At 37.2% G+C, this 13,977-nt stretch overlaps 1 protein-coding gene across 2 annotated transcripts; it reads right to left on the minus strand.

Moving 5' to 3' along the window:
• Positions 1–7,352: 7,352 nt before the first annotated feature.
• Positions 7,353–12,971, minus strand: LOC132845019 (membrane-spanning 4-domains subfamily A member 4A-like). 2 transcript variants are annotated; one of them, XM_060868993.1, is made up of 7 exons: positions 12,796–12,971; positions 11,994–12,098; positions 11,785–11,895; positions 10,927–10,983; positions 9,603–9,782; positions 8,374–8,478; positions 7,353–7,695 (listed from the first exon to the last, which is right to left on the minus strand). In XM_060868993.1, the coding sequence occupies exons 1-7, from the start codon at positions 12,934–12,936 to the stop codon at positions 7,576–7,578; spliced, it is 819 nt and encodes a 272-aa protein (XP_060724976.1). In that variant the 5' UTR covers positions 12,937–12,971; the 3' UTR covers positions 7,353–7,575. The 2 variants fall into 2 exon arrangements, with proteins under 2 accessions (XP_060724976.1, XP_060724974.1); XM_060868991.1 differs by having other exon boundaries at positions 7,353–7,698.
• Between the last annotated feature and the right edge of the window lie 1,006 nt (positions 12,972–13,977).

Consider the following 13,977-nt stretch of genomic DNA (forward strand, 5'->3'; position numbering starts at 1 on the left):
ACAGAATGCTAACATTGATTACTTCAGACTAGCTACAGAATGCTAATATAAATTACATTAGTCTAACTGCAGAATGCTAAAGTTGATTACTTCAGACTAGCTACAGAATGCTAAAATTACTTTAGTCTATCTACAGAACGCTAATGTTGATTACCTCAAACTAGCTTCAGAATGCTAGCGTTAATTACTTCAGACCAGCTACAGAATGCTAATGCAATTACTTTAGTCTAACTACAGAACGCTAATGTTGATTACCTCAAACTAGCTACAGAATGCTAGCATTAATTACTTCAGACTAGCTACAGAATGCTAATGTAAATAACTTTAGTCTAACTACAGAACGCTAATGTTGATTACCTCAAACTAGCTACAGAATGCTAGCATTAATTACTTCAGACTAGCTACAGAATGCTAATGTAAATAACTTTAGTCTAACTACAGAATGCTAAAGTTGATTACTTCAGACTAGCAATAGAATGCTAATGTAAATTACTTTAGTCTAACTACAGAACGCTAATGTTGACTACCTCAAACTAGCTACAGAATGCTAATGTAAATAACTTTAGTCTAACTACAGAATGCTAAAGTTGATTACTTCAGACTAGCAACAGAATGCTAATGTAAATTACTTTAGTCTAACTACAGAACGCTAATGTTGATTACCTCAAACGAGCTACAGAATGCTAATGTAAATAACTTTAGTCTAACTACAGAATGCTAAAGTTGATTACTTCAGACTAGCAACAGAATGCTAATGTAAATTACTTTAGTCTAACTACAGAACGCTAATGTTGATTACCTCAAACTAGCTACAGAGTGCTAGCATTAATTACTTCAGACCAGCTACAGAATGCTAATGTAAATAACTTTAGTCTAACTACAGAACGCTAATGTTGATTACCTCAAACTAGCTACAGTATGCTAACATTAATTACTTCAGACGAGCTACAGAATGCTAATGTAAATTACTTTAGTCTAACTACAGAACGCTAATGTTGATTACTTCAGACTAGCAACAGAATGCTAATGTAAATTACTTTAGTCTAACTACAGAACGCTAATGTTGATTACCTCAAACTAGCTACAGAATGCTAGCATTAATTACTTCAGACCAGCTACAGAATGCTAAATTTGATTACTTCAGACTAGCTATGCTAATGTAAATTACTTTAGTCTATCTACAGAATGCTAGTGTTAATTACTTCAGACTAGCTACAGAATGCTAATGTAAATTACTTTAGTCTATCTACAGAATTCTAGTGTTAATTACTTCATACTAGCTACAGAATGCTAACAACTTATTTTAGCAGAAGTCTGAGCAGTTCTTCAGCAGTTCTTGGCTTTAATTTGCACATGAATCTTCTAGCAGTTTGTTTGTGATGAAGCGCTGGCATCAGACGTTGCTCTCGAATCGGAGGTGATGATGTGCTGCTTCTGCTCGATGGGGTTTTCACTGCACTATTGTTAGCTTGTGAGGTGACAGAGTGCTGGATGAAGAGACGCTCACAAAGCCTCTATGTTTTAGAAATCCATAAATAAACACCCCCTGTGTGAATACTGTTCAGTGTGGAACTGTCATTTCTGATGGACTTCTGTTCCATCACTAACTACGAGTCGATGATGATGATGTAATAGCAGTATTGTGATAGGTAATGTCACTATCATGGATGTCAACACTAATTGTTTCATGTATTGTACAAATCCCTTAACGTATTGTGACATGTTAATTCTGTCCTTCTGCCTGTCCCTAATTTGCATAATAAGTGATTACAGCCAATAAGAGAGAGAGAAATTAATCTTTACTGCTTTATGATACAAATCTGGATGTGTTTTATATAGATTCTGAGGCACGCTGAATTTAGTCCAGTGGAAATATTTAGCCACATATTATTGACACGTTTTTTGTTTTATTTGTTTATCGTTATTTAATGTTATCATATTTATTTATTATTATTACTCACTAGACTCCATACCCAGATGTGCTGCTGAAGCTGATAATAAAACTTTATTCTGTTTTTTTTTTTCTTTCTTTAAACACAAAGATGAGATAATCCTCTGTGGATCATCTATACACCAGTGTGTATGTGTGTGTGTGTGTGTAAAGGGCTAGTCAGATTTAAGTTAAACATCAGCCAATTATGTGTGTGTGTGTGTGTGTGTGTGTGTGTGTCATTGCCACAGGCGGAGAGTGCAGATGGTAAACAAACACAGCACACGAAGGAAATTCGTGTTTCTGTCATATTACAAAGCCGTGTTCTTCCACTATGGCTCTCTCTCTGTCTCTGTCTCTGTCTCTCTCTCTCTCTCTCTCTCTCTCTCTCTCGCTCTCTCTTTCCAAAACCCAGTTGTTTCTCCTCCATTTCCAACTTAAACACTATTTCAGCAGAGAGGGAGACAGACAGATGGATGAAGAAAGAGAGAGAGAAAGACAAACATACACAGAGAAAGGGACAGACAAACGGAGAGAGAAGGAGTGAGAGAGTTATACTCAGAGAGAGACAAAGCAGTCAGATGAAGAGAGGGACAGACAAATGGAGAGAGAGACAGACAAACAGACAGGGAGAGAGAGACAGACAAACAGACAGAGAGAGAGAGACAGACAAAAAGAGAAAAAACAGTCAGACAGACGGAGAATTTCAGCGCATTAAACAGAAAATGCTGAAAAAGAAGAACGAAAATAAACAACTTTAAGTATATATGTAAAATAAAATCATAATTTATAATTTATAAATTAAGTTCTTGTCCTTTGCTCTGAGATTAGGTGCTTGTTTATTTTAAAGCAACTTAATTCTTTCTTTCTTTCTTTCCTTCACATTAGTAAACACTTCCAGTGAGTCACCTCCAGTGACTGGTTTAGTATCAGACTTCATCTGTTTTCTTCTAAAACTCTCTCTCACTACTGAATTGCTGACGCAGCTCCACTTCTCCGGCGGCGTGTAAACATAAGCTCATCTATAATGCATTTCAGTGTGCAGATCCTTCTAAAAATCATTCCTATCTCCATTCTTATGAGGTTGCACTTCCACAAACACTCCCTTCCTCCACCCAAACCAATAAAAAGGCAGTTATTCGAACGCTAGCTCAGCTCTGCGCTGTGGCTCTCTTGATGCTCGTCCTGCACTGATTCACACAGAGATTTCTTCTCTTGTAATGTTGCTCTGTGTGTGAAGATCTCCTGCAGAGAACCAGGCCATGATTTCAGCTCACGTGTTCCAGATAGTCAGGTCGTCTCCGTCTCCTCCTGTAGGCCCCTGCGGCTTCTGCGGCGTTAATAAGGAGAGAGTTCACGCTGTTCGAGGGTTGGAAGTATCCGTGTTAGTGAGCAGTGTGTGTAACACCCTCAGACCTGATACACACTCACCATGCTGAGCTGGGCAGCTTTAGTGTGTGTGTGTGTGTGTGTGTGTGTGCTACACCTGCACCTTCTGACCATCTTGGTGTCTTTAATGACTAAAAAGATAAAGGAGGTGAGTTTGGATCACTGACCGTTTTAAAACAGAAGGCTAGTTGAAGCTGTCAGTAAAATAATAAAACTCTAAACCTCATCGCTCTCGTGGTAAAAAATAACACCGCTGTCTAACAAACCAAAAGGAGACGTGATGCGCTGGTGACTCATCGCTCTTAGCTGGAGGCCGCATTCACCGTTCTTCCTGTATTTCACCATTCAAACGCTCAGTTCCTGTTTTTATTATTAATCTGAGAATCCAGAGTCAAAAGTACAATCTATAGATAGACAATATGAGAAAACGACCCTCAACATCTTTGCAAATATGAACAAGTACAGGAACCCAGGACAGGATCACACGCTAGGAAAACAAACCGATGATAAGAAGAATAACGACAGAAGACGAGAAACGACACTCGGAGTTACACTATGCGTTCAGCAAGACTCCGCGAGACCAGACTGAAGACAGGAGAGAAACCAAACAAAGGCTCATGAAAAACAAAAAACTAAAGATTAACAGGGGGCATGGTGGCTTAGTGGCTTAGTGGTTAGCACGTTCGCCTCACACCTCCAGGGTCGGGGTTCGATTCCCGCCTCCACCTTGTGTGTGTGGAGTTTGCATGTTCTCCCCGTGCCTCGGGGGTTTCCTCAGGGTACTCCCGTTTCCTCCCCTGGTCAAAAGACATGCATGGTAGGTTGATTGGCATCTCTGGAAAATTGTCCGTAGTGTGTGATTGCGTGTGTGAATGAGAGTGTGTGTGTGTGTGCCCTGTGATGGATTGGCACTCCGTCCAGGGTGTATCCTGCCTTGATGCCCGATGACGCCTGAGGCTCCCCGTGACCCGAGGTAGTTCGGATAAGCGGTAGAAAATGAATGAATGAATAAAGATTAGCAGCGATCTCTACACCAGGAAGTCGGAGTATCATGAGATCCTGACACACTGCTATTTTATTTTAACTCCAAAATATGAGGTGATACAAGAAAGAAAAAGTGCAGAAGAAATACATGAGCTTCTGTGATGCGACACTAAAATTAAAAATTCTACTCAGTCCAAACCATTCAAAACCGCAGCAGATCGTTTCTACCTGCTTTCCTGATGTTAACCAGCTGAAGCTCAAGCTGTTTCTGGAATCATCTACGTACAGAGCCAGACTATAAAGACGCTTTGTTGTTTTGACCCCAACTAAAGGTCAACAGCCCAGTGTTTGATTAACCACATCGTCTCTCCTGATGATTAAGAGTCTGAAACGTCAGAGTAGCTCTTCACCGAGCCGTAATTATCCGTCTGTATTCTACACTAGTGACAACAGACCAAAGAAATCTGGGGTTTGACCTGAATTACGGCTTAAAGGAGCTAATCATTGAAGAAGGTCAAGCATGTGTACAGACTTTGAGAAACATCATCCGTGTATCTGTGTTTAATCGAGGATACGATCGGTTTTGAGGAAGAAAGAAAACATTTGAACGATCCTCCGTCTCACTTCCACAGTCTGATATCCATAGTGGAGGAAATAATCTGGCAGATTGTGTAAATGTCATGGATTTTATAGATTATTTATGAGTTAATCTGTGATGATCCTCCTCCTGGAGCTACTAAACGCCTTGTCTTTCTAATCTATTCTCATTAAGACTCATTAATCTGTCTACAAATCCTCTTTCACTTAGCCTAGCATTGATTTTTCTATGTTTTTTTCCACGCTTTCTTTTTTACCAGAACTATTGACGACCTTTTACTGTATAGACGACCGTTTATTTACTGTGTGAGAGACTTTATGAAGAAAAATGAAGCTTGAAAGTCAGCACTTATTAGCTTGCTATGCTAATCTATGCTGGTAACAAGGCTAATACAAAGCACATGGAAATCAAACCACCAGGTTGCACACAGATCAGTGTGTTATTTTAATCTTTTCCTTCTTGTTAACTAGAAAATCGTGATGACGGCGTCTGAAAATATTTAAGTACAAAATGTGTTTTTTCTATATTTTGAAGCTGGCTTCTGCTTCTCGTCATTCATTATGTAAAATTTAGACAGAACATTAAGGGCTTGTTAAAATTCACTTTCTCCCACGCTCTCTCTCTCTCTCTCTCTCTCTCTCTCTCTCTCTCTCTCTCTCTCTCTGTCTGGCGCTCTCTCTCTCTCTCTGTCTGTCTCTCTCTCTCTCATTTTCACTTGAAATACAGCACACTTTTGTGGAATGGTATCCCTAACAGTAATAAATACTTCTGTACACACTTCTTCTCACTCGTCTACTCTGGCTTCGTTCATTAGATCAGCAAACATGAGGGAAAAAAGAAAAAATTCCCTCCTCCTCCTCACTCAAGAAATGTTACCGCTAATCACAGCTGGAATGGAGCCTGAGTGATGGATTTGAACAATGTGTAATCTGGACTGGTCTCAGCACACAAAGAACGTTTAACGATGGGAGGGGGGGGGGGGGGGGAGAGGGAGAGAGACTCATTTATTCTTTCTCTCATTTATTTCTCTCATTTAGACTCATTTATTTAGTCTTTCTATTCTCTCTATTTTGAACAGTCTCTATTCTCATTGTTTCTCATTTTATTTTCCTTTTCTCTTGTGTTTCAGGAAAAAAACAGTTACAATCTCTCTCTCTCTCTCTCTCTCTCTCTCTCTCTCTCTCTCTCTCTCTCTCTATCTCTCACAGACACAAACACTTTCTCTTTCTCTCTCTCTCTCACACACACACACACACACAAACACTTTCTCTTTCTCTCTCTCACACACACACACACACAAACACTTTCTCTTTCTTTCTCTCTCTCTCTCTCTCTCTCTCACTCACACACAAACACTTTCTCTTTCTCTCTCTCTCTCTCTCTCTCTCTCTCACACACACACACACACACAAACACTTTCTCTTTCTCTTTCTCTCTCTCTCACACACAAACACTTTCTCTCTCTCTCTCTCTCACACACACTCTCTCTCTCTCTCTCTCTCTCTCTCTCTCACACACACAAACACACACTCTCTGTCTCTCTCTCTCTCTCTCTCTCACACACACACACACACACACAAACACTTTCTCTTTCTCTCTCTCTCACACACACAAACACTTTCTCTTTCTCTCTCTCTCCCTCTCTCACACACACACACTTTCTATCTCTCTCTCTCTTTAACTCCTTCACTGTCTCTGTGTCTGTCTCCCTGTAAATATTTTCTCTCTCATCCTTTAACCTCGGCTTAAATCGTCAGTCTTCTCTTGACACTTGACTCCATCGTCCTCTCTCTTCTCGTCAGCTTCCTCTTTTTTCTCATCTCTGTCCTGTATAACGAAGCTATCGCAGCTAACCAGAGCCACCTCCTGACAGAAACCTGACATACCATATTAAGGATATAATGTTCAGTTAAATAAAACATGTTTCTGCTGAGCCTTAGACAGAATTGTTACAGTTAAAACGTGAAAGAAGTAAAGAACAGAGTGTGAGACGTTTATGTGAAATTAGCCGTTGTTGCAGGTTCCTGAGCACTGAGACGCTGATGCTTGTAGCTTCAGAGCTTGGATTCTAAATTATGGTGTAAAGAAGGTTTTAAATTTCATTTTCTTCTTCATATCTTGCCAGGGAGTTTTCCTCACCACCGTCACCTCTGACTCCCGAATGACTTGAACACATTAACGCCTTTAAAATATTTGGAACATTCCACACATGGTGACTGCTTTACCTCAGACACTGGAGACTCCTGTTATATTTAGAGTTGCTGTAGTACATTAATTTAGATCAGTATAAATATAAACTGTCAGATCTGCTGTTATTGGAAATCACTCAACATCTTCTGACCAATCAGAAGCCAGAACTCAACACTGTTGACTCAATGATATTTTATTTTATCACGATGACTCGAGACCTCATGCTGATGTGTGTGTGGTTAAAGGAGATAAACATAGACCTTATTGCATGCGGAAAGTTTAATTTTTTTGTTTATTTGTTAATCATACAGTCAATCGTTATACAACAGTTAAACTGCTCTTGCAATTTACTTCTACATGAAATTCTTTTATTTAATTAAATTTTAGGTCATTTTTAGACACAAAGATGAAACAGGAAGCAGGATTTGACTGCAAAAATATGGCAAGTTTCAGAAAAGTCCTGAATGACATCATTTTTAATCATTTAAACATTGTAGGTGATTACAGGAGCTTGTTGTGGAACTTGGTTGTAGGCAGGAATTTGGATCAACTGTTGATTCATCGGTTGTTGTTGTTGTTGTGTATAAATCACCTGTGTAGTCATCTGCTGTGAGTAACAAAAAGATTCAGCGCACACACACACACACACACACACACACACAAACACACACACAATTCACAACTTTACATTTTACATATGTGACTTGAATCTAAGGATCACAGCAATATTTAACATTTGAGTTTCTCATATTCAGAATATCGTCTTATTCAGATGTGTGTGTTGATTTTGTTACTGTTTTAATTATTCAGCAGAATATTAGAATGTAATTTAACGGAATTTTGTGCTTTCCCAAGTAACTGAGACACGCCTCTTATTTATTTATTTATTTATTTTAAATACCATCTTAAAAACACTTAAATGTGTAGTACGGACTAATGAGGATAAAGTAAATTAGAGCACTTTTTTTAAAGACACTAGAATGAGATTTTTTTGCTTAAATTTATTTAAGAGCTGTTTTATAATTAACATGCAGAAGTAGCCAGAGTCAATGCATTTAGACTCATTTGCATCTGCCGTGTGATTTCTGATAAAGTTTATTCTTAAAACGATGACTGAGGTGTTTTTTTTTTCTTGATGTGTATTTCCACAGACGGGTTTCAGTTCGGAGTTTCAGTTTTACTCTGGAAACCACACTCTGTTCCTGCGTTCTGTGTGTAGTCTGTGTTTAGGGCCTCAGACTGTGTGAGCAGGATAGAATAAAAACATCAGAAACAGACTCACTGTAGTTGTGGAGCAGCAGGTAGCTTTACAGGCGAAAGAAGAAGTGCAGATAGAAATGATGAACTCGAGCACAGCGAAAACCAACAACACTCCATAGAGTCCATACTGACCCAAACAAACAGACAAACCCAGCAAATGAGTAAATAAATATAAAAAGAAAGCAGTTTTCTAACATGCAAATATATAATCTGTTTAATAATAATAGTTTTCTTTCATACTGTGGCAGCTGGAAATATTAAAAGAAATATTCATGGCATGAAAATGACACATAAAAATGTTGTAAAGAGGAAATTAATTAATTAGTTATCTTTATACAAATAAAGCCCTATTCGGACGGGAATAGTTTTCCAAACGACGTTTGAGTTAGAATTTTTTTCAGCCGACGTCTGTCGTTTCATGTATGGATTCGGACGGGACTAACATCTCTGTGTTTATTACGGAGGTAGGAGTGTCTGTGTTTTACATGTGGGCGTTGCACAAGACCACATGTCCAGGATGCGTGGAATGCGTGATCAAATGTATTTTGAAATTAAGTAAATTTATATTTAAGCACTTTAAAATGTAAACATCCTAAATTGTTAAGTGTTTAAAAATGTTATACACGTTATAATAATATTAAAAATAATAAAAAAATATATATAATTTATATAATTTTCACGTTATGTAATTGACTATAGAAATGAAAGTACTCTTACCTGAAACTGATATTACTTCTTATTATTAGTCTTAACAATTTACGTGATTTGGCTCTTCTTGTTGATTTCATTTTTTTATTTCTTCGCAGGGTAACAAACACATTTATATCCATTTATTGGTGTGCAGAAAGCAGAACCTTTAATACCGGTGCTCTAGGGTTAATACGGTAGTTCACGTTGACCAAAACAGACAAGAAAACGCGTTTTGGAAAAAACATTTTCGGCAATCACAGACATTCGCATTCAGACGGGATTAGATTTCTCAGAGGATCGCCGATTTTGCTGAAAAACAGTAGGTCATTTGATCTGGAATTTTTACACAGGTCGTGTGAGAAAAAGACAGACGTGGCAGATTCGGACGGGATTAAAATCACAAAGTACGTCTGTGAAACTGAAATTTCTCTAACGACCCCCTGTAAAACTAGTCCCGTCTGAATAGGGCTTAAGGAAGCGTATGTGTGGCTGGAAATGTAAGAGCAAATAATAAAAAAAAAACATCATGTGATTTGGGGACAAGTAGAATGAGATACAAACCATTGACTGAACGCGCTGCTGACATCTGTATGAGGAATAGTTTGAAGAATAGTCACTAGAGGAGTAATATTCACACAAGTCAATGGAGAAACGCAGAATCAACATGTACACTGAGAGGAGAATGATCAAGACCCTTGCAACCACAGCACTGAACACGTTCATTCCCAACGAGGTGTTCACCTAAAGAGGAAACAGGAAACAGTATCGTATAACAGAATAGATACTTTCTCAATCTAATCTTTCTTCTCAAAGATGTTGAGTAGTTGTCTAGAGCTGCTCTGACACTGGTGCAGACGGTTTCTATTAATGCTTATTACTTCAGAGGGCATTGTTTAAATAATAACATCTCTGACCTTTATATGGGTCAGGGGTCAAACCGGATCTTTTGTTTCTTGGGAACTTTTAATTGCAAACGAAACATGATTTTAAGTGAAATGTTTGTGCTTAGGTATGTTAAGACGTAACTACGGTGGCTGAGAAGTGCAAAACAAATGAACTAATCCTAAAACAAATTAACAAATCAGAAAACGCAACGACATTTCAGACAACCCGGAAGCGGTTGGTATAGTTTGTGATTGGACAAGACACCTGTCACTCAAGTTATACATGAAGTTCAACAGTGTACCGCAGGGAAAAGTTGGAATGGATGGATGGAATGGATTACTGTGGATTAATTCTGTTATTTTCTTATATTTAAACGGAGAACTTTACACATTACACATAAGATTCCATACCTGTATATCTTGAGTGACAGGTGTCTTGTACAATGATCAGTAAGTTTCCACTCAAAAACGATACACTAACAATTTCTGGGTTGTCTGACTTGTCGTTGTGTTTTCGGATTTGTTAATGTGTATTCTGATTTGTTAATGTGTTTTGCACTTCTCGGCCACCTCACGTAACGCAGCTCATCAGAACATTTCACCGTTATGTTTCATCTGAAATTCAAATTAAACTGAAATCCACAAACTCATGATGTTCATTTTAAATGTATAAATTAATCCTTGTTCAACATTAAATGTAATTATAAATCGATTAAAAAACAAACATTTTTGCAAGTTTGCTTGTACGTATAAGGGTTAAATATATAAAGAACTTGTCAGGAAGTGGTTTATGTGTTCCTAATGCTACACTATGAGCAGTCTGCTACAACCACTGTGCACTTCCACATCTGTTATTTCTCACTCAACAACCATCACTTTTTCTGAACTGGATGTTTCCTTTTATTTCACTGCTTTACGACCACACGAACACAGTGATAGATGTTTTACTTTAAAATTAAAACAGTAAGTAAAGAAATTATTAGTAATCCATGTTTACATACCATGCATGGATTATGCTTTTTGGCTGTAGCGACTGATAAAGCACCAGAGCTAATGAACTGTTTAAAAAAAGAAACATGATTATTTATCAAGTACAAGTGAAGGTTATCAGCTCGGATCACTGTTCAACTCTTAAACCTTTCTCTATTATCTAGAGTCATAACCAGAATTGTATTAAAACAAACTGTACTGAAGTAAAGTTTAACTTTATAGTTTATTTCCTCTTTCTACACAAACTAGCCCATATTACTGAAGCCTGGTGGTGGTAGCATATTGTTCAGTAATATGGGCTAGTTTGTGTAGAAAGAGAAAATAAACTATAAAGTTAAACTTTACTTCAATACAGTTTGTTTTAATACAATTCTGGTTATGACTCTAGATAAAAGAGTAATTATAATATAATAGATAATATATCTAATAGTATCTATTAATAGATTATATAATATTAATAGATAATAATAGATAATAGTATAATTTTTAACCCTGGACTGTTATACAAATCAATATAAATACACCTGTTACTTAAGGAACCCAGAATTTGCTAGAAAGCAATGAGAATAATAAAATAATATAAAAATAATGAAAACGAAGAAAGTGCAGTATTAAAAGAAATCTGAGAGAAAGGAAAAAAGCATCCATCAGTTTTTGTACATTGTTTGGAGCAACAGCGGGAAAATATAATTTTTAAATTTGAAAAATAAATGAAAGAAAAAATCAGACAAATCAGAGAAGCAACTACGAGGCCGAGGTTACGTTTCAGCTCGATGCTACCAGCACCGTGCTTCAGTATTATGGGCTGCTTGAATATAAATCCAAAAATCTAATTCACTTCTGTGTTCCTCAGTAATGTGTTAACTTACGACCAGAGATCCCCACAAAGTGATACCACTGATGACCATGGGTGTGACAATGAGCAAGGATAAAACAATACCGAACAAGAAATTCAAGCTTCCGATCATGATCTGCACAGTCTGTGGAGGAAAAGAGCGAACGAGATTACAACCTGGAAAAATCTGAAATGTTTCTGCACACTGCTGCTCTATGAAGACGTGTGAAGATGGTATTTTACCCCCAGTGCTTTGGGCTCGCCTTTCAGAAAAGCTGAGCATCGGAAGAGTCGGGAATCAGCAGGAGCCGTTACAGGGGTCATGATGACGAGGCGTCGACAGATTTTCTAGCCAGTAGAACAACACAATAAGAAAATAAAGATTTTTTTGTTATATATTTAATTGACCATATATTCGTTTTAATATTCAATTCAATTCCTTTGTAAAGCGCTTGTAATTATTCACATAGTTTTATAGAAGTATAAAATCCCTAGTTTACACAAGCAGCTTTATAGAAGTATAGAAACTGAAAAAATTCAAAATAAGAATAAAAATAAATAAAGAATATAAGAATAAAATTAGAATAAAAATAAAGAAGATGAATGAATGAATGAATGAATAAATACATATATGTAAAGTTTTAAATTAAGTTACTGTATATCTCTAACACCTTTCTCTAGTAACAGGAAATATATTTGAATGTAATCAAAAAATCTTAATACTTGCTAAGATTTCATCTGTTTTAGTCCACAATGGAGTAAAAAAAAACTTCTTCTCTGTTTGGTTCAAAATGGCCGTGTTGTTATTTTAACTGGAAATTAAAATAAATTCTAAAATAAATTCTTCTAAATTTTCTCTGTTGAACTTGAGCAGTTGATTTCTCTCGGCCGTACTGTACTGTACGTCCTCTCACTACAGCGTCTCTTAACACAATATAAGGAGTTTAATTTGATCATCTAACATTAATCTGTGTTTTTTTTACTGTAGGTGAAATAACTCTATGATATAAACAACAACAACGTAATCACAGACACAAGTGTTTACCTGATGAAGGAAGGTCCTGGTTCTCTGCCGCTTGGCTGCGTTTGGCTTGCGAGCGAGTAGAAGTTTGTAGAATATTTCCTTACTTCCTAAAGTAGACCATGTGTGTGAGGTCGACTGAGTGTGAACCAGGCTGAAACCCATCAGCACAAAATCTGTGTGGTTAATAGATGTCGGGACTAAAGTACAGACATCTATTAACCACACAGATTTTGTACAACCCCTAAAGTTTCACAGCCCTGTTTAAGATTGTGATGTAAATAGGTCATGGTTGGTGGTTTAATGATGCTTCAGCATGAGCAGGCCGTGTGGAAGCATGTGGTTCTCCAGCTTATAGTTTTTCTTATTTTAGAGAAATGCTACAAAGAGCATCATAATGATGTGAGTGAAAAAGACAAGACTTTATATTTCAATGCTGTTCAAATAATCCTCAGTGGCTTGATGTTTCTCTGAAGGCTCATTTCATTATTGGGTTTATTTATTAATAAAACTGCATTTTGGGAGAAAGATCAAGCCTGATACATTACTCTTGAAGCTTGAGCTTTCTCACTGTACCTGCGTACGCATCCTTGTGAAGGAGCTGTTACTATGGAAACAGTAACAAGTGCGTTAATATAACTCTGAACCTGATAGAAAATTAATGAACTCTTCGGACCAGTCAGGATCCTATCATGCAGATGTGACTGAGGATCTCAGAGAAGATCATTAACAGTGAAGTGTGATGGTGGGACACAGTGGGACCACTACACAGTGGGACCACATGTACAAACATACTGTATCATCAGGGCCCAAGAACCTTCATCCGCCACTATGGAACTGTCGGAGATTTTTTCTTTTTTAAACCTTCAGCTGTCTCTAACCAGTAACCAGACACTGAGTGTATGACATGTTTTTATTATTGTATTAATTATTAAGCTACACACACACACACTCACAAACACACACTCACACACACACCTGGTGTGGAAATAAAAAAAAATAAAAAAAAAAATCACACTGATCATAAAAAAATTAAAAGTTAAAAAAGAAAGTTATGTTGTTCATTACATGTTACTTCATAATTGCACTGCATTGTTTTGTTTTCATTGTTGCAAAACTTGTTCTGTAATATAGTTCGTTTGCTATCGTGATCAAAACCATTGATCTGAAGCTCAATCCTGATGCTGTCCTGTAAATATTTTTCTA

Source organism: Tachysurus vachellii, chromosome 4 (genome assembly GCF_030014155.1).
Source record: "Tachysurus vachellii isolate PV-2020 chromosome 4, HZAU_Pvac_v1, whole genome shotgun sequence".
NCBI lineage: Eukaryota > Metazoa > Chordata > Actinopteri > Siluriformes > Bagridae > Tachysurus > Tachysurus vachellii.